We start from the raw sequence: 18,031 nt of genomic DNA, 5'->3' as shown, positions 1-18,031 counted from the left end.
CTAGAGTGTTAGATCCCCCTTTTTTGTGTTAACCTTTTTCAGAATTGAAAAAAATATACCGTGTACAATGGTAGTGAAAACTTAAAAAGTACTTTTGGAATATTTAAAGTGCTTTTGGAAAACACATACACCGGCATCACAAGAAGGGAATGGTCGGTATTCGAAAGTCATATCGAGAAACTTTTCAATATTTAAAAGATATATGAATTACATGCAAATACATTCCATACAAGCTTGTTAACAGCTTTCCAGGATATTCAGTACTTTAATCCTAGGAAACCATTTTATGGCCGCTAAATGACGTATTTTAGTATTTCAAATAAACAACATCAGAGTAAAGTTTTTATTAGTAATAATCCAATAATACATTAGAGTTTAGTATTAAATAGTTAATTGCACAAGCCGTATTTTGAACACCAAGCGTACAACAGCTTTCTCAGTAAAAAAAAAGCAACCCAAATTAAACACAAAATGTACTAGTATTCATGATAAGGATCTTACAATGACAATGTTATCAAGCAAATAAAAACACTTGCATATTAACTAAAATAAATAAAAACAAGTTTCATTCGCTAAAAACTCCAATATGAACACGAATGAATAATCTCAATGTGGCACCTTTTAAAGATAAATGCCCCGTCATAATTTTAGGACTATAATTGTATTTGTAACGACTTCAAGGTTAAAAAAGATAAAGTTCTTTATTCAAACTTGGTATAATTTTGCATGATTAGTTATTATGAATAATAGACCGTGCAATAAGGGTACATATCTTTAATTCTCATTTAAATTTTAAATATACATTTTTAAAGCCTGTAATACATTCTTAATGTATTTCTATTATTGACGTTCTAACGTTAAAAACTTTTGTTAAAACATAAAGATAACTTCCCAGAAATAACAAAAACCACATGATATCCCTAAAAAGTGAAAATATACGGTATCAGAAGCCATCAAACATCTTTGTCGCCCTTGTCTCGGTTCATACTATTTCAATAGATTGTTTGATAACTACAATTAACATGCATATTTAGCATTTAAGGCTAGTTTTCGATTTTTCGATTGTTAAAGCAAATAAAATAAATATATTTCAAACGATTAATAATAGTTGTTATATCATACTAGGATATACATGTAAGTAAGATTTCTCTGAAAGGACATGGTAATCATTGTTTTAGAGATTTATCATCCAGAAAAAATATACTCTACAGATTAATATAGTAATCATTATAAACTACTTGTTTTCATCGAATTGAAATTACATTTGTTGATAGCGAGCTCTACCGGCAAGGCGTGTGTGAATAGAAAATTCGGACTATTTGCACATTCATTCAACGGATTTTTTTGGCGTCAGTAAATCGGACCAGTAATGCATCGTTTTAATCGTCCCAGTAGTTCCCTGTAATCATGGCAATTTTTATCACTTCACACTCTCACGAGAATCAGCAAGACAAATTTAGACAGTAAAAACAATAACGATGTAAGCGACATACAGTCAATGTTACCTCTAAAGTTCACCTCAGTACACTTTCAATCAAAAATAATCGTGTGACGTCACAAACGTTTACACATTGATCCGATATATTTTTTCGGAGTCAGTAAATTTTGACCCACAATTCATAGTACAAATGGTTTCCAACCTCACGTTCCAACATCACGTTCTCCCGAGAATCAAAGTAAAACCTTTGAAAAGCTTATAAGATGTGTAATTTTAAGAACATCATGCTTTTTAAGTAAATAAAACAGTATACTTCGCATACTTTTATTTCTCAAGGGAATTTTAAAGAGTAAGACGACACTTAACCAACGTCAGCTTTGACGTCACAATAAGCACTGATAAGGGGTTATTACTCTAATTGAAGTTATTGTAAATCTGCTGAAATGACCAAAATCCTCTCAATAACTTGCAAAGGCTAAGATAAAGAACAGCTGACGAATAAGGACATTTCTTCAGATACAGGAAACAGTTGTAAATTGCACTTATTTGGATGAATGCTCACAAATATTTTATTCACTATAATTACGGTAATTTCCTGAAACGTAACGTTATACGTAGCAGCGCCTTTTTTTAAAGGGGTGGGTGGGTGGATGGCAGCCTCATCCAAAAAATCTTTGCAAGCAAAAAGAAAAATAAATCATGAAAATTCTAATCCTTCAGCTCTTTAGCAGTTTAATGGTTTCTTTATTTTCACTTCCATTTATTACATGCGGGGGGTGGGGGGGGGGACAACACCATGTTCTTTTAACATGATAAGCAAATATTTTAAAGCGTAAACTAAAAATAAAAGTAAACATTAATTATTTTTTTTTTAAGTGGAGGGGCAAATCCATGGTAAGTCGATTTTCTATGTATAAATTGACAAAAATGAAAACAAATTTAGCATGGGGGGAGCTCTATGATGAGTCAAGTTTTATATGTAAGTTTAAGAAAAAATGTCTACTGCAAAAAAAAGGGGGAAATCAATCAATCAATCATAATCACAATCACTTTAAAAGAGGAGATGCAGTGCAATGAATATTTATATATTAAAATCTTTATTATTTAACAACATTGTATCTGAGATTAAACTATTGTTCTACATATTAATAAATAAATTATAACAAATCTTATAAACTATGAATAATGAAAATTTACTGAAAATAGGTATGTTTTATTTTTTGGCATTCAAATTTCACGTTGTTAATTTTATTTTATTAATTTATTATAATTCATTGTTTGATCACATGCTGTGCTCGCCCCAACGGTCGCACCGTAAAACATATTATTCATTTTAATAAGTAAACTTCTGGGCCAAGATTGCAGTGACTAAAAGGCACTTGTAATGATATTTTTTTTAACCGCTCATTTTAAATTATATATTTTATTTTTATTATTTTTCATTACATGATCCATAGTAGATTGTTTTATAATTATACAAGCTGAGGTATGAGAGGACGATAATTTTTTTTAATGGCTGCATTTTGAAAAGTATATGAGTTCATGTGGGAATGATTCACGCTTCAGATCACAAGACTGGATTCGAAGCATGATTTCTTTTTCCATAAAATCAAATTATGATGAGTTTTTTGGTGATTGAAATTTTTAAAAATCGTTTTTATGATTTAACATAAACCCAATGCGTTTTGAAATAATGCTAGTTATATTTATGCAGCATATTGGTGTAGCTTATTTTAATCCGATTTCAACAATTGTAAGATGTAGGAAAATTGTATACAGGGATTATTTAGCTTAACCCTCAATACCTTCCTCTTATTCATTATAATTCATTAAATATGTATTGAAATGAAAATAATTGAACTAATTGATGTTAACGTCGATTCATACATTTCAAGCCTTGGGCATTTTTTCACGAAGAATTTATGTTCAATGATAAATATTGATTAAATAGCTACTTTACAGATTTGTTGACAGGAACACATTTACATGTATACATGCTCAGTTTTATATTTTTAGATCTCTATCAGATGAGATTTAAGTTTAAGTATAAAAACCGCAACATCAAAGTTAAACTTCCGTACCAATTGCATGTTTCACTAGCGGATGACCACAAAAAGTATCTTCTAGACCTGGTGTTCTTTTCACGACCTCTTTATAGAAATAAGTGACATACTCATTTTCAGCTTTCGCACAGAACTTAATTCCATCTCCATCTTGATCAGCTTCATCTGGGCGTACTATTTGTAGAACAGCGTCCATGTTACAATGTTTCATCACCATCTTCGGTTGCATTTTAAATAAAGAGTGAAAAGCGCATAAATAAAGGAACACATATTCGAACACAATGTATTCTTGATTTGGTGGTGTTGCCGCATTCTTAATGTTTACAAGGTCCTTTCCAGGCATTTTTTTAGTGTATTTATCTAGAGATTTGCAATCTTTGTAGCTCTCTGACGTGATCCCAAAATGAAACTCCTTTTTAACATCACTATCGACATCATCACCTATTTTGTACTTGCCTTTGATAACAATATACATGAGGCATTCGTATAGCCTCTTTTTTTTCTTTTGCAGTTCCATAAAATGACACACAAGTGTTTCTAACAAATCTCCACATTCCATAAACTTTGTTATTAGGCAATGATGACTGGCCAGGATTTCAACTTTGAGATGATTACCTAATTCATGATATTTATCTTTTATTCCTTGGATATTAAGAGTTGCGCAACTACATTTTCTCTTTTTACAATTAACTTTATTTAAAGTACGCTTTAGTTGTTGTTCTAATTCTTTATTTTGTCTCGCCCGAATGCTATCAAGATAAAGATGACGAAAGTTTGAAGGGAGATTGGAGTTAAAAAGTTTTTTGTATTTCTCATAAATGTCTTCTCGAATACCTAAAATTACCTTGCATAGTTGAACATTGTCTATGCTATTCCGTATTTTTTTCAAAGCCTTTTCAACATCATTTACTTTACAAGGGTTTTCATTCCATATTCCAAACCACCCATCAACAAAGATAATTGTCTTTTCTGCAAGAGGTGTATCAGAACAATCGTCATAATTTATCCTTTGATACTCCCAATCTGAATGTTTTTGTATAAAATCTTTAGTTGCCTCTTTCCCAGTTTTTGATACGCCATTTCCCAGTGTTCCATGAATCAGAATAACGTTACTGTTGTGCAATTCCTGTAGCACACCTTCCACGGTTTCATTGTTTTCATTGTCTTTGAAAAGTAAAGGTTCGCTGTTGTTTGTTCCATTTTCCGCATCCGATGCTTAAACGAAAAAAGAGATAAAAATAACGCATTGAACATGCTTTTGCAATCTTCATTAAAATCCATGGCATGAACGTGATTAATATTAATGGAAAAATAAGAAAAAAGATACCCAGTGATCTACATATGCCTCCTTTACACCCCCTGAACTGTGATCGTCTTACATACACACAAAATGCGAGTATTGGCAGTATGAAAATTGCAATTCCTACTCCAATTAAGCTTTGAACGTTGGTTCCCATGTCATTGCTAGTAGTCCTTTGAAAAACACAAATCTTAGAAATCGGTTTTATAAAACAAAGGTTTTACTTATTAGGAAAGTTCTACAAAACATCAGTGACAAAAAGAGCGATTTTTGATTAGATGTTTGAGTCAACTAAATGTACAGCAAGTTTGTAAATCATTATATATTTGTTTTGTGATTACATATTATATTTTATTATGTGTCAAAATCTCACAAAATTATTTATTGTATTTGAAAGACATTTACCTTATCTACTACATTTGATTTTTGCTTACCTTATTGGTCCCGTATGTGTTGTCATAAAGCAAATCGGGTCTTGATATGAAAAAAAGAAGATAGTACCTAACAATAGATTGTATAGCACAAAATTGTTTTTTTTATCCCCATCTTCTCGCATAACCCCCACGAGGAGTTGCTCTGATTGACATTATACCATGAAAATATTAAAATCAATGAGTTGAAGTTGAAAACTCAAAGGACATATCGCATGTTCCTAAAGTATGGGACATTTTACAATTTTTTTGTGTATCTATTAATTATTTCCCAAACTTTGTTTTGCTTAAAAATGATTTAATTAGCCATAAAATCAATTTAAATCATAGCCCCGATCGTATAACAACTCGTTAATTAGATAAAGTATCACGTGGTACGGTAACGTCACATGCGACATTCTTCGAACATCTGATTGTTAACAAATGGTAGGATTAGAATGCTCTTCTTTATAGTTTTGACAATTATTCACCATTAATGTTGGTTTTTTATGTTAACTAAATTAAAATAATTTTACCATTCCTTCGTACGCGTGGAAGCCACCAGTACGGATAAAAAACGATGTTATAGCGAAGAAGTGACGATGAAGTTAGCAAATATAATCAGACTGATCGACGTGTAAACATGTTTAACACCACTTAATAAGTATGGATTTTAGCTCAATAAAAATCGGTAACAGGTGTTTATTTTATAAAAATCTACAATGATTTTGTTCTTTGGCGTTCTGTAAATGACTCATTATGTGCATTGTTGTAAAACTGTGGTGCACAAGATATTTGTCTCTTCGGTCAAGAGTGGACACAACTTTCGAAGGTTCTTTACTTCATATTACACTGTTTTTATATATAAAGCTGAAAAATCTTTTTCATGAATTGTTGTTTCTTCTATCACATATCCGTTTTTATCTATTTATACATATATTACAAACTTATGATATTTCTCAAGTAAACATGCCTTATTTGGTAAACATTCAATATCGACAACTCCTTGACTTTCCCGCAACAATAAAACTAACAGAAATCTCATTTACCGTACATATGTTTTCTGCAGAGGTGAACTATGAATGAAGAGATCATTTATACAAAATCGACGCATACATGTATGTATAATTCACAATATAAATAAGAAAACAGCTAATGAAGCGAGGCGGTATCCAAATGGCGTCCTCTCGTTATTTGCCTCCGATGAATTTGTTTTTTGAACACAGGCCCCAGTGCATAAACTTCTATTTTTATCTTTGAAAAATAAATACGATTTTTTCATGAAACTAACATTACAAAAATATATCATATAATGCATGTGTTGGTATTTTATTTATTAATCCTCTCGTTGACAGTTATTTGTCCCAAGATTTCCGCACATTTTCGTAGGGAAACTTACAGACAACAGAAAAAACAACAGACGAAATCCCAGTTATTGGCGGCTAGAACATCCACATGAAACCCAAAACACCATCATGTCCCGTTATCGACAATTTGATAGGTGATCATTAGTTTAATTGTCGTCCAAATACAAAGATGGCTAACAGAACCTTCTCGATTGAGGTCGGATATGACTTCACACATGATGGCGGGTAGATCGAGAGAGAAAATATGTATATCGCGACATTTGAAATTCATCGCCTTCAAACTAACGAATTCGCGAGATTATTTTGAATAAACGACCATAAACTTCATTTTAAATGAGTAGAGAATGATTTTATTTAATAAAGTCTGATAATTGAAAAACATGGAATATGTCCTTTAAGGTCATTACTATCTAATGGAGGTTATCAAATTTAAATATTAATGACAATTCATCAATTTTTTTCAAGTTCTAAAACATCAAACGATAAGTTCCATTCATTTGAAAATTTAAAATGCAAACAAAACTAAAAATAAATCATCAAAGGTGAGGTTAAGTAAAAATGCTTTAAAATACTTCCAACAGATACACAGTTTAACCTGGATTTCATAATACTAAATTATAATCGCCCATCTTAAAAATATCTATTTTTTTTTTAAATAAATCAGATTATTACAGCAAAGAACACACCTAACTGCACTATGAATAACTCTGAGATATTTCATTCCCAGTATACATTGTGACGTCATACTTTTTCTCATTGTGTCTTATTCTACAACGGTTGTAAACTAACCAGCTGGGTAAAAAGAGTGAAGGAAAATTCCACCTACCCAATCCACGTTTCAATTTTAAATTCATAGTCCATATGATAACTATAACGTTTGTTTATTATTTTTAACGCTTTCTGCGGTAGTTTTATCTATATTTATCATTAGTCACTTTGTGTTTTCAAAAGACAAAAGGATACTTGAATCCTGAGATCCTGTCACCGTTAAGCCTTACAAGAAATACTTGTGTTCCTTGGACATTGTAGTCTAATTCCATTGTGATGTTTTGCGATGCTTTTGTTTTTAATTTGATAGCAAAATGATACTGAGTATTTGTTCTCAGTACCAATATTGTTTTTTTTTCATCTTTAAAAATAATAATGTAATGTATAATGTATAATGAGCATAATGCTTCAATGTATGATGTTGACTAAATGTTCATAATGCATAAAATGAATGAATGATGTAATGGTTATCAATGGTTGACATTCATGATGTAATGTATAATGTAACACATAGTTTATAATGTAATGCATAATGTAATGTTTTAATGTTTTAATGCTTTAAAATCAGCAGTCCTAAGGCTGTTCTACGTTCGCCAACAAAATAAAACATTCACTCTTTTAACACACAAAGTATACATAGAAATAGAGAGACGTGAGAGGGTTGTTTGACCCGCAAACTTTTCCAATGTTCTTTTACAATTCAAATTGCCGCGTAATTAATTCTAATTAACTCCACAATTGATACTCAGGTCATTTATTAAACTAAGAGTTAACTCGCTTGCACCGAACATTAAACCAGAAATGGGCATAAAATGATTTATGAACATCAATAGCCTACATACAGTGTAATGGTTTTGTAAATTTAAGTCGTAACATTAAAGCTCTTCTGTATAAAATGGTATTTTGAATAAACTTGTAAAATAAAGCCAACAAACTTGACTCTCCCAATATATTGAATGAAAAACACTTTTAAATGTCAGTTTAAATTGAATGAAACCATTCATGAAAGCTACGCGTATCATAATTAAAAAAAAATGTATGCCTATTTTTGCTGTGACACAACATTTTGAACATCTATTAACGCCGGATAAAATTTTAAAAGACGAGTTTGACGGGTATTTCTTGAAGTTTAGATATCAAACAGTTCAAGATACGATACAAAGGGTTATTCAAGGAACATTTCCCCGTAGAGGAGTCCAACCTTTGTTTATACTCAATTCAGTACTCTAATATTGGACAGATGTTGTCCAGATCATTGAAATTCTATCATATTTTACATGTATATACATATGGTGAAAGTTAAAATTCAGTGTTGTATTTTTTGGATTGACTAGTAATTGTTGACTATTGATGATGTAAGTACTAATTACTTATTATATGCGCCCGTGACAATCGTTTTTACATTACTAATTCAGTGTACAAATTGCCCAACAGTGGTTGTCATCATTTGCATTAATTGTTAATTGAAAGACAGCACTACAGCAAACTATTATACGCATAAGTCTGTTCATATGACAGTGTAATATGATAGTTAGGTAAATGCGATTTGATTTTGTTTTCAATATAAGATTTGTTTAAGAATAAATATTTTGCTTTTGAGTCCAAATATGGTCAGCTATATATTCAATTTTATTGTTTCAGGTCGCGTATATTAACAAATTGCAAAATTACCATCGACTTTCTTAGTATGTTTCAAGAAAGACAACTAGTAATTACAAGAAGTTGAATAAATCATGAAGGTTAATAAAACAAAAAACAAAACAAATCAAAAAAAATATTATGAAACATGTCAATACGCCGATATAATAACACAAACCATTTTCAATAGAATTAAAATATTTCAAATATTTTGCTGTAAAACGACTGCATGCCCCTTCACAAATATTAGTTTATTTAGTACATGTAGCAATCATCAATTTAGATTGATTGTATAACAGTTTAAATAATACGAACACCTTTCGAATGTACTTTAGTCTTGATATGTTTAGCAGGAATATGGACTTACATTTGTAAACTTCGTCGCTGTCGAGGTGTCATTTGGACATCCAGTGGTGTTGCAAAGTGCCCAGTTGAGATAATTATGACGTGTTATGATAGGACAGTAACCTTAACGAAGAAAAATAAATAATGATTATAAGAATATAAATTGAGTAATAGTTTACTAGCATGCTAGATTGTACATTTGCGTGTTAAAATGTTTTCCAACGAACGACAGTGGGGGAATAAGCCAAGGCATTAAACCACTTAAGTCTATTTGCAAAAACCCACATTTTTTCTCACAAATATCAGGTTTGTTACATTTATTTAGCAAATGTAATCATTTGCATTCAGTGATGCTAAAACCTTCAAAAATTGACTTCATATTTGATTGATATTAAGACATCAAAATATATATATGCTAATGGAGCAACAAAATGCTAATGCAATCGGATGTTCATACTAAAGTTTTTTTGATAGAGTTGGTCATCATACCATTTTTAAGAAAGTATTCTGATATAACATGTAAATGTCTTTTTCATATCTAATTTTTTTAATGGTACAACGACCTAATCTATGGTAAAAAGCAAGTGTTCTTCCTTCACTTTTCAAGATGATCGTCAAATGGCCAAGACCGAATCATATTTGCGCAAAACTAAATTAAGTGTGTTACTTTAAGGGGCATGGTCACGATTTTGGACAAATTTCATTTTTTAGTTTCTATTATTTACAATGCTTTAGGAATGCATTTCTAATGATCAAATGAAATTTGGGTGCCAGTCGATGAGTATTTAGCAAGATACAGGGCTCACAATTCTTCGTCATGTAAACAAGGCTCGTGTCCTGTTTTTGTTTACATGGGTTCAATATACCTGTAAAAAATCTGTTTTAAGCTGATTTGTCTATCTTTTTATTCGTTTTAAGCATAAATAAATAGTTACTTACGATAAACACATTCATTTGAGGTTTAAAACTGGAATTTTCACTTCAACATTCAAAATGTTAACAAAAGCTTTGTTTACATAGCGAGGAAATGGAAGCTCTGTAACCGCTTATAACTCAACAAATGACAATCAAATATTTGTTGCCTATTAAAAATGCCTTACTGAAGCATTATAAACATTAAAATCGAACAAAAATAATTTATGACCAAAATCGTTACCATGCCCCTTAAAATGGAATCAAACGTTCCGTGGTGTAGCGCTTAGCGAGGAGTTCTTGAAACATAAATCTGTTGAAGTACATGTAGGTGTTCGATTATAATGAATCGTGTTGTAAATTTTTTTATATCTTTGTTTACTTTGCTTAAATTGTAGAAACTCATTTGATGTAATGAAGGAAAAAACGCGTTATCATAAATTAAACACATGCTCCTAATCATTTTTTAGATTTTTTGTTACTTGCTAAATGAGTTATCCTTAGTATTAATTTTAAAAATAAACATGTTACTTTGTTAGATGTACAAACTTTGAACTTAAGACAAAAGATTTGAATTCTTTAATTTAATCTACAAGCACAATAACTTCTCTTGAGATACGTAAGCACAGAAATGAAAATAAAAATTATTTGAAGTTAATACACATATTATACTAAACGCATGATTGTCATTTGTAACATACTAGTGAAAGGGTTATGGCATTTGTGGGCACATGACTCGGCTTATTCCTCCAGATTCCTTAGAATGCAACGTAGGTATTTTCATAGTGTAAGCCTAATCACCCGTATGAAAGCTATACCTCGACTTATATTACTATTGTATGATGTCATCCTTCGGTAAACATTTATTTAAATTTTGACGCAAAGGATTATGTTCAAAAGTAAGTATTTTCATTATATTTTTCCTGTAGTTTAAAATGTTGCACGATATTGCATCTTTTAAACCCAAATGAATAGGTGTAATACATTGCTTTACTCACCTTTACCAATTCTAGCCTGCTCGATGCAAACTTCTTTCAATCTTGTCTTATCTTTAAGAAGCAAGCAGTGATAAATATCCTTATTTTGGCATTTGTACCTCTCAGCTCTTTTTTTCCACATCGATTCGTTCTTTGGACAACTCATCTTCACATGCATCAAGGCTGTTATATAATCAAGTTTTTAAATTTTCACTAGCATTGTATCCCGGAACCTTATACAATAGAAAAAAATGTCACTTTTTATTAGAAGTGAATTTGAAAAACCAGTGAACTATAACAACTAAAAAAAATATATTCTACACAAATATCTGTTTATAAAGATTTCAAAGGCTGATTTTGTTTAAACATTTAAAATGAAAATAATAACACTTAAGCTGTTTGTCAGACAGATAAATACAGAAAAGTATTGATAAATCAATTAAGAGTCTCCCGATAAATAAATCATTTTAACTTATAACAATGTATGCATGTGTTAATTGATTTTTTTTTTTTTTTGCGCAGAATTTCAAAAAAAATATCTCTGATAAAAGCCAATATTGTGTGCCAACAGAGAGAGAGAGAGAGAGAGAGAGAGAGAGAGAGAGAGAGAGAGAGAGAAGAAGTGACATATGTCAGCCACCACTTATACAATATATCGTCGTTTTCAAGTAGGATGTTTTAATTTCGCAACAAAAATAGATAGCATATCTGCAATGCCACAGTAGAAAAACTGCACAATAAGCAATTATATCGTAGAGCTATTGTTGCGATGTGTAATAAACTGCACTTACTACTAGTATGATAAAAGAGAAATAACTCTCGATGTTCACGTTATAGTTTGACAAATGAAAAGGAAAAAAACTTTAACATTTGTGTGAAAATAAATCAAAATAATCATTAATTGATTTTCATGGATAAAAGCCAAATGATTGAGACAGCTTTTAGTTTGAATGATTGTTTTTAATCACTTATAAGTTATCTAAATATAATGGAATAGTTATTGCGTACAAATCTGTCAAATGCCCGTGACAAATGCGTGTTTTATTCCGTGGTATAATTACTTATCAAAGTGCTAGAATTAAGATCTTGAAACATAACAAGAGCGTAAACGACTGTTAAGTATGTTACCTTCACTTTAAACCAATAAGTTATATATTCAAAGCAAAATTTAAAACACTGAAATGATTTATATACATCAGGGAGGTTTTAAATAAACAATAGTTATTCTTAAGTGAAGTCATTATTATCAAGATTTTACCCCCAGAAAAACGAGATAATAAAGGAAAACCTACTACAATTAGATCATCTGCAACCAAGCCCTTGAAAATAGGATTCCCCTTTAATAGTTTAATTTTACTTCCTCTTTCAGCTTGCATAATTATAATTATCATGAATACGATAATAGTAGCATGTTTCTGTTTCTGATTGTTATAGTTAGATATGTCCATTTAAAATTATGCTACACTTTTTAATTCTGTGCTTTTTATACAAGCTGAAATGGGGTTTTCATTTACCTTTTTTTTTAAGTCAAATATTTGTTGTAGTTGTGTTGGAAATGTAAATACAAAGTTATGATTTTCTTTTCATATTGAGTGCTCCGGCATTCATTATTTTCTTAGTGTCATACATATTAAGTTCATGTTGGGCTGACTGGCATATAAATGCTGGATTTCAAAAAAGCATTGTTTCACGTGTGAAGATCCAGGTAAAGTGCGCAATTACTAACAAACTATCTGAGATTTATTTGATAGTTACGGTCCTTTTTATTTCATCATTTGAAGTTTAAATCAGGTTTTTGAATGATAGAAGAATGCTATAGAAACGCTAGCAAGAAGAAAACGTTTAAGTTGGTTGCCCCAGAACCCCTGTTACAATTGATAAAATTACATTTAAATTATGCATGTTCGTAGTATGTTAGTAACTCTACATGTAAATATGTCCTGCAGAGACACGTGTAGTTATACTACTAAATATATAGGTAGACAAATTCACAGGATGAAACTCTGCCATTCAGTCGACTGAAAGTAAATTGAATGGTCTGGAAAAGTGACTGAATGGCACACCTATGCCATTCAGTCATCTTTTAATTAAAATTTAGCTAATTTTCGGTTGACTGAATGGCAGAGCGTCGTTCAATCAAGGGAGTGGTTGGTATAAAATTACCACTTTGTTGCCATATTAACATATAGAATCTCCAAATAATGATTTGGCATCGAAACAGTCACCACAACAGCGTTGCAAACTGTGGAATCATTAGAGTTCGTGGTGGCTCAATGTTCGCGGTATTCGTGGGTAGCCCACGCCCACGAATTAACATCCTCAACGAAACCTAATTATGAAAGTTTAAAAAGTTTACCACCTGAAACTAAAAGCTGACGCATCCACGAAATTACATCCCAACAAATATGCAAAAAACCCACAATCCACGAAAAGTGGCCCCCACAAAATTAAATGATTCCACAGTATTTGGGTTCTTGACGTAATGGTTGTAAATTTTCATTGTTTTAGAACATGTTGTCTGATTTGCATTATAAACCTTACAGTAATAAGATGATCGTATCATTGCATTTCGTTCCATAGCTAAACAACACCGATAATATTTATAATTCAGATAAAAATAGATTTTTTAACAATTTTATTTTCTCGCAAACCGATTTTAACCCAAATCGACGTGAATATACTTCGGATTAAATTGAAGCGTGAGAAAATACGCACAGAGCTAGCAAAATCATTTAGATTCTCGAAGCACACGGCATAACCACTAATTTCTATGACATCGCATGACAATTTTGTAGGAAAGTGCATTGTATGGAAGATCTTAATTCCAAAAATTAATTTTAATGTTGTTAGGATATATGTTTTCAGATCCATCATTTAATTGGTTAATTTAAATATTGAATCTCGAATTTTGAATCTCAACACTTGTATTTCGAATCTCGAATTCAAATCAGCCTTCTGAGCTTTCGTACAAAATAGATTTAATTTATTGACAAAAAAATCTAATTCATAATCACTGTCATGCGGCGTTTTTGAAAAATCTTACTGCAGAACAGGTTTAATTCTATTTTTGATTCACTGTTTACCTGCAAATTGCAATTGCACAAGAATAATTATATGTTACTACGTGTTTAACATCTGGAAAATCCGTTTAAATTTTAAGAACTGGTTTCTTGGATGATATATAAGCTACAAATTGCTTTATTTTACGACTCAAGTGGGTAGGAAAAGAATCAACAAAAGGTAAACTAAATTAATGCTCTAATCAATTAAAATGCGAATGAGAATAACGTTTGAATAATGATTTTAGTTTGTTTTTGTTCAATCACAGCTGTCCCTGCTCTGACATTGGTTTCATTCTGAATGGGCTTTTAAGTTATTTACGAATAGTTTAAACTTTAAAATCTATCATTTTAGCGTCATAGCACTCATGTAAATTTTTGCTGCTAGTTATTATTTTTCATTGACACAAGTCTTGTGTCTAATAAATGAAGATTTTTTAAAGCGTGAAATCAAATTTAAACTGTGTGGTACTTTATGGGGGAAATGCATCGGTTAACAGAGTCACAGAACTATATAACAGTATGTTAATATAATTTGAATATTGTTTCACTTTTTTCTTGTAAGAAAGACGTGTACAACGTGTTTAGGCTGTTACAAATATCTTATTTTGTTAAAGATGCAGATTTACTGTTTTCCTATTTTTAATCGTAATGATACGTTTAATCGGAAATATTGGTTTCACTAAAGTCTCAAATTTTCAAATCGTTATTGTATTAGCAGGCATTTTACAATAATGTAATACTTGTTATAAAGCTATGATACTATAAAAAACCAAAATCAGATGTAAAACAATGTCAAAATCATAATATTGTTTATCATTAAACAACACACAATCAATTAAACAACAGTCAATTCAAATAACTTAACGTCAATCTTTATAGACATTTATGTTTAACAAAATTGATAAATAAATCATCCTAATAAGAACTCTTTCTTTCTTTTTTTTTTATTGCAGAATGGTTTATTCGACAATTACAGCGTTAGCGGTGGGACTGTGTTTTATCGCGGTAAATTTTGCCACGAAATTTTTAAACACTTTTCAGCGTAAAAATATGTTTCTAGCGTCAACTCTCTTTGAATTAAAATTTTCATAGTATATGGGTTTCACTTGATGGAAATAATAACTCTCATTCAGTAATCAAGAAATGTATTTGAGGAAAACAAATCCTACAGCATAACGTTTAACATCCGCTTTTCATTTTGATTATTATATTATATTTTTAAAGACATCAACTTTCTTTATAGATCTAATGTAACCGTGGGCGATGTATAATGTAGAATTATCTATGGATCATTTGCTAGATACAAAAAGTGTCATGTAAATTGATGCATTTAGTTAAATAAGGAGGTGGATAGTCAATATATTAATACTCGGATCTACCTAAAAAAATAATTAATATTTTAAAGATAGTCTAAAAATGAAAAGATAAGTGTTTATAGAACCCATCGAGTATGGTATTTCATTTATACATGGTGCCAAGATAACTTTTGAACAATATCCAAGTCCTATCACTCAAATCATGTTGAGTGTCGGAAAATAAATCAATTGATAATTCAAAAGACATAATTTTCAGCAATCATTTGCTGTAACGAAAGATGACATTTACAACGAGGCCAAAAAGCACGTAGGAAGTACAAAATGGAAACTGGTAGGAAACACATACAAATGCAATATTTTTGTCGATGATGTGTTTGCAGATGTTGGAGCAAAACGTCCTCAAAGGTGAGTGAGATGGTATTCTGAATCGTATTTGTAATTATCTTAAAATCCAAAAAAATATATGAAAGAAACACGTTTTTTATTTATATATTCCTAATTCATATAAATTATGTAATAAATTAGGTTTGTATATCCATTCGTATGGCTTACTCCTACTATTTTGTACCTCGCAGTGCATTTTTTTTTTTATAAAAGAATATAACCAAATGTACACATGTCGCATCTATAAATCGGAATTCTAAACGTAGTTTGTCGACAGAGACATGTTCTTACTTCATTTTTTACCTCATTAACTTTATTTTAGTATTTCATCGTGCATTTGTCGAACTGTACAAATGTTTTTAGAGCTATATTAGTGTGTTTAATATGTAATGTACAACACCATGAAAGATATTGAATAATTATTACTGTAAAAACTGATTTTATTTTGGTTTCTCTTTCATTTATTTCATTGATACATTTAATATGTATTTTTCAACCTAAAATTTCAGGCATCCATTAATGTTTTGGAAAGCATCGCCCATTGGTGCCAATGAATGGGGTAATTCCAATTCAGAATATGTTCTTCGGACAAAATGCTACACACATATCTCGAATGTTAGCTCCAAACAGAGAGGAGATGTTATATCGTTCCCAAACCCTGGTGGACTGGGCCATGTTGGCATTGTTTCTTATGGTAATCAGTACATCAGCGCTGGAGATAAAACAGTCGATGAAAAAGCAATTCCTTCCGGCAAACCCACAACAGTTTGGCGATACAATTATAACAAACAAGGATGCTGATTTGTTAGTCTGTTTGATTTCTGTAGTAACATTGTAGATTTCTATTCTAAATCTAGAATTGGCATGTAAACAGATAAACTACTTTATATCGAATCTAAAAACAACAGAGTCTTATTTTTCTTTAGAAATGGTTATAAATAAATAATCTCAATTTATCGATGTACACGAATACACGAACTTCATGTATAGGCAGATACACGCATTGTTGATTTATCAAACATTTATTTGTAATTATAGTCAAGAAATAGCAGCAGCAGTAACAATGGTGAAAGTGCCGACTGATCGTCGATTTGTTTTAGTTCAAAGCATTATTTATTTGCACAAATTTTATAAGTCAAATGGTTTTGGTGTTGAACAGACCAGTACAACCTCTCTTGGCTTTCATGCATTAACCACTTTATAAAATTGTAAAGGCAACTGTATTAGCGGAGTAACATCCACTGATACCTGTCCAATAACAATAGTATGCATGGACAGCGTGTTCAAAATGGCGGACGTAAGTTACGACGTGATGTAATGTGTTTTGCACCTCTAATTTCCTATTTTGTTTGGAGGAGGGGGGGGCATTGTCTGATATTTTTACCCGTTTCCTACCAATCGTAATCCAAATTTGATTAAATGAGATTCCAGACGATGAAAACTAAATGAAAAATTATTCCTCATTCCCCGAGCAAATCGCAGAGCAAAAACTACACCTTTGCTAAAAAATCACAAAAAGTTTTGTCATAGCGCTTTACATTGGCTATTAGTAATTGGTGATTACTAATGAAATTAAACCTTAGCATTTTTTTTATTCAAACAAAACTCAATGGGATTTATTAAATGAGATAAAAGAAATTTCAGCTTTTTCTGAGATTTTTAAAAACAGTGACCAGTAGCCAGACATTAGATTCAATAATTCAATGATCATAAGTCGACATATTGATTGATTTTACAAATCATGATTATAATTTTTACGTCATCGCATAATTACATATTTATGCTACCCCCAAACACAGCAATACATATGTCATTTCTTAGTGAGTTCAATTTTAAAGACACGCCAATTGTGCAAGGTGTGCAATCAATGCTTTAGTCGAATTGAAGTTGATTGAATTATTCGTTAACACGTCACCATATGGACCTTCGTGATATTGTACTTTACCTAACTTTTTTTCTGAATTACATTGTATGATTAATTATTTTAAAGCATTTTAAATAAAAATACTTTTTGCTAAATAACGATATTAACGAAAGGTATGCTAAATACG

General features: G+C 30.9%; 1 protein-coding gene and 1 long non-coding RNA gene across 2 annotated transcripts; one reads left to right on the top strand and one right to left on the bottom strand.

The window, feature by feature from the left end:
* Positions 1-328: 328 nt before the first annotated feature.
* Positions 329-11,445, bottom strand: LOC105343025 (uncharacterized). The gene is made up of 5 exons (XM_034478662.2): positions 11,240-11,445; positions 9,352-9,452; positions 5,236-5,275; positions 4,829-4,974; positions 329-4,716 (listed from the first exon to the last, which is right to left on the bottom strand). Exons 3-5 carry the CDS (start codon positions 5,259-5,261, stop codon positions 3,506-3,508), a joined length of 1,383 nt encoding a protein of 460 aa, XP_034334553.2. The 5' UTR covers positions 5,262-5,275; positions 9,352-9,452; positions 11,240-11,445; the 3' UTR covers positions 329-3,505.
* Positions 11,446-14,318: 2,873 nt separating this feature from the next.
* LOC105343024 (uncharacterized) lies at positions 14,319-16,885 on the top strand. Its single transcript, XR_010709783.1, has 4 exons — positions 14,319-14,458; positions 15,234-15,285; positions 15,853-16,001; positions 16,490-16,885. It is a non-coding gene; the product is annotated as an uncharacterized lncRNA (long non-coding RNA).
* The last annotated feature ends 1,146 nt before the right edge of the window (positions 16,886-18,031 follow it).

This window comes from Magallana gigas, chromosome 9 (genome assembly GCF_963853765.1).
Source record: "Magallana gigas chromosome 9, xbMagGiga1.1, whole genome shotgun sequence".
In the NCBI taxonomy this organism is placed as follows: Eukaryota; Metazoa; Mollusca; class Bivalvia; order Ostreida; family Ostreidae; genus Magallana; species Magallana gigas.
This window is presented reverse-complemented; position numbering and strand designations above follow the sequence as displayed.

What these genes read in the sequence shown, in the direction of transcription:
- LOC105343025 (XM_034478662.2), bottom strand. Translation starts at nt 5,261, where the DNA reads ATGACAACACATACGGGACCAATAAG. An exon ending in ACACATACGGGACCAATAAG is followed by an intron (nt 4,975 to 5,235) that starts GTAAGCAAAAAT and finishes TGTTTTTCAAAG; the next exon opens with GACTACTAGCAATGACATGG. An exon ending in AGGCATATGTAGATCACTGG is followed by an intron (nt 4,717 to 4,828) that starts GTATCTTTTTTC and finishes TTTTCGTTTAAG; the next exon opens with CATCGGATGCGGAAAATGGA.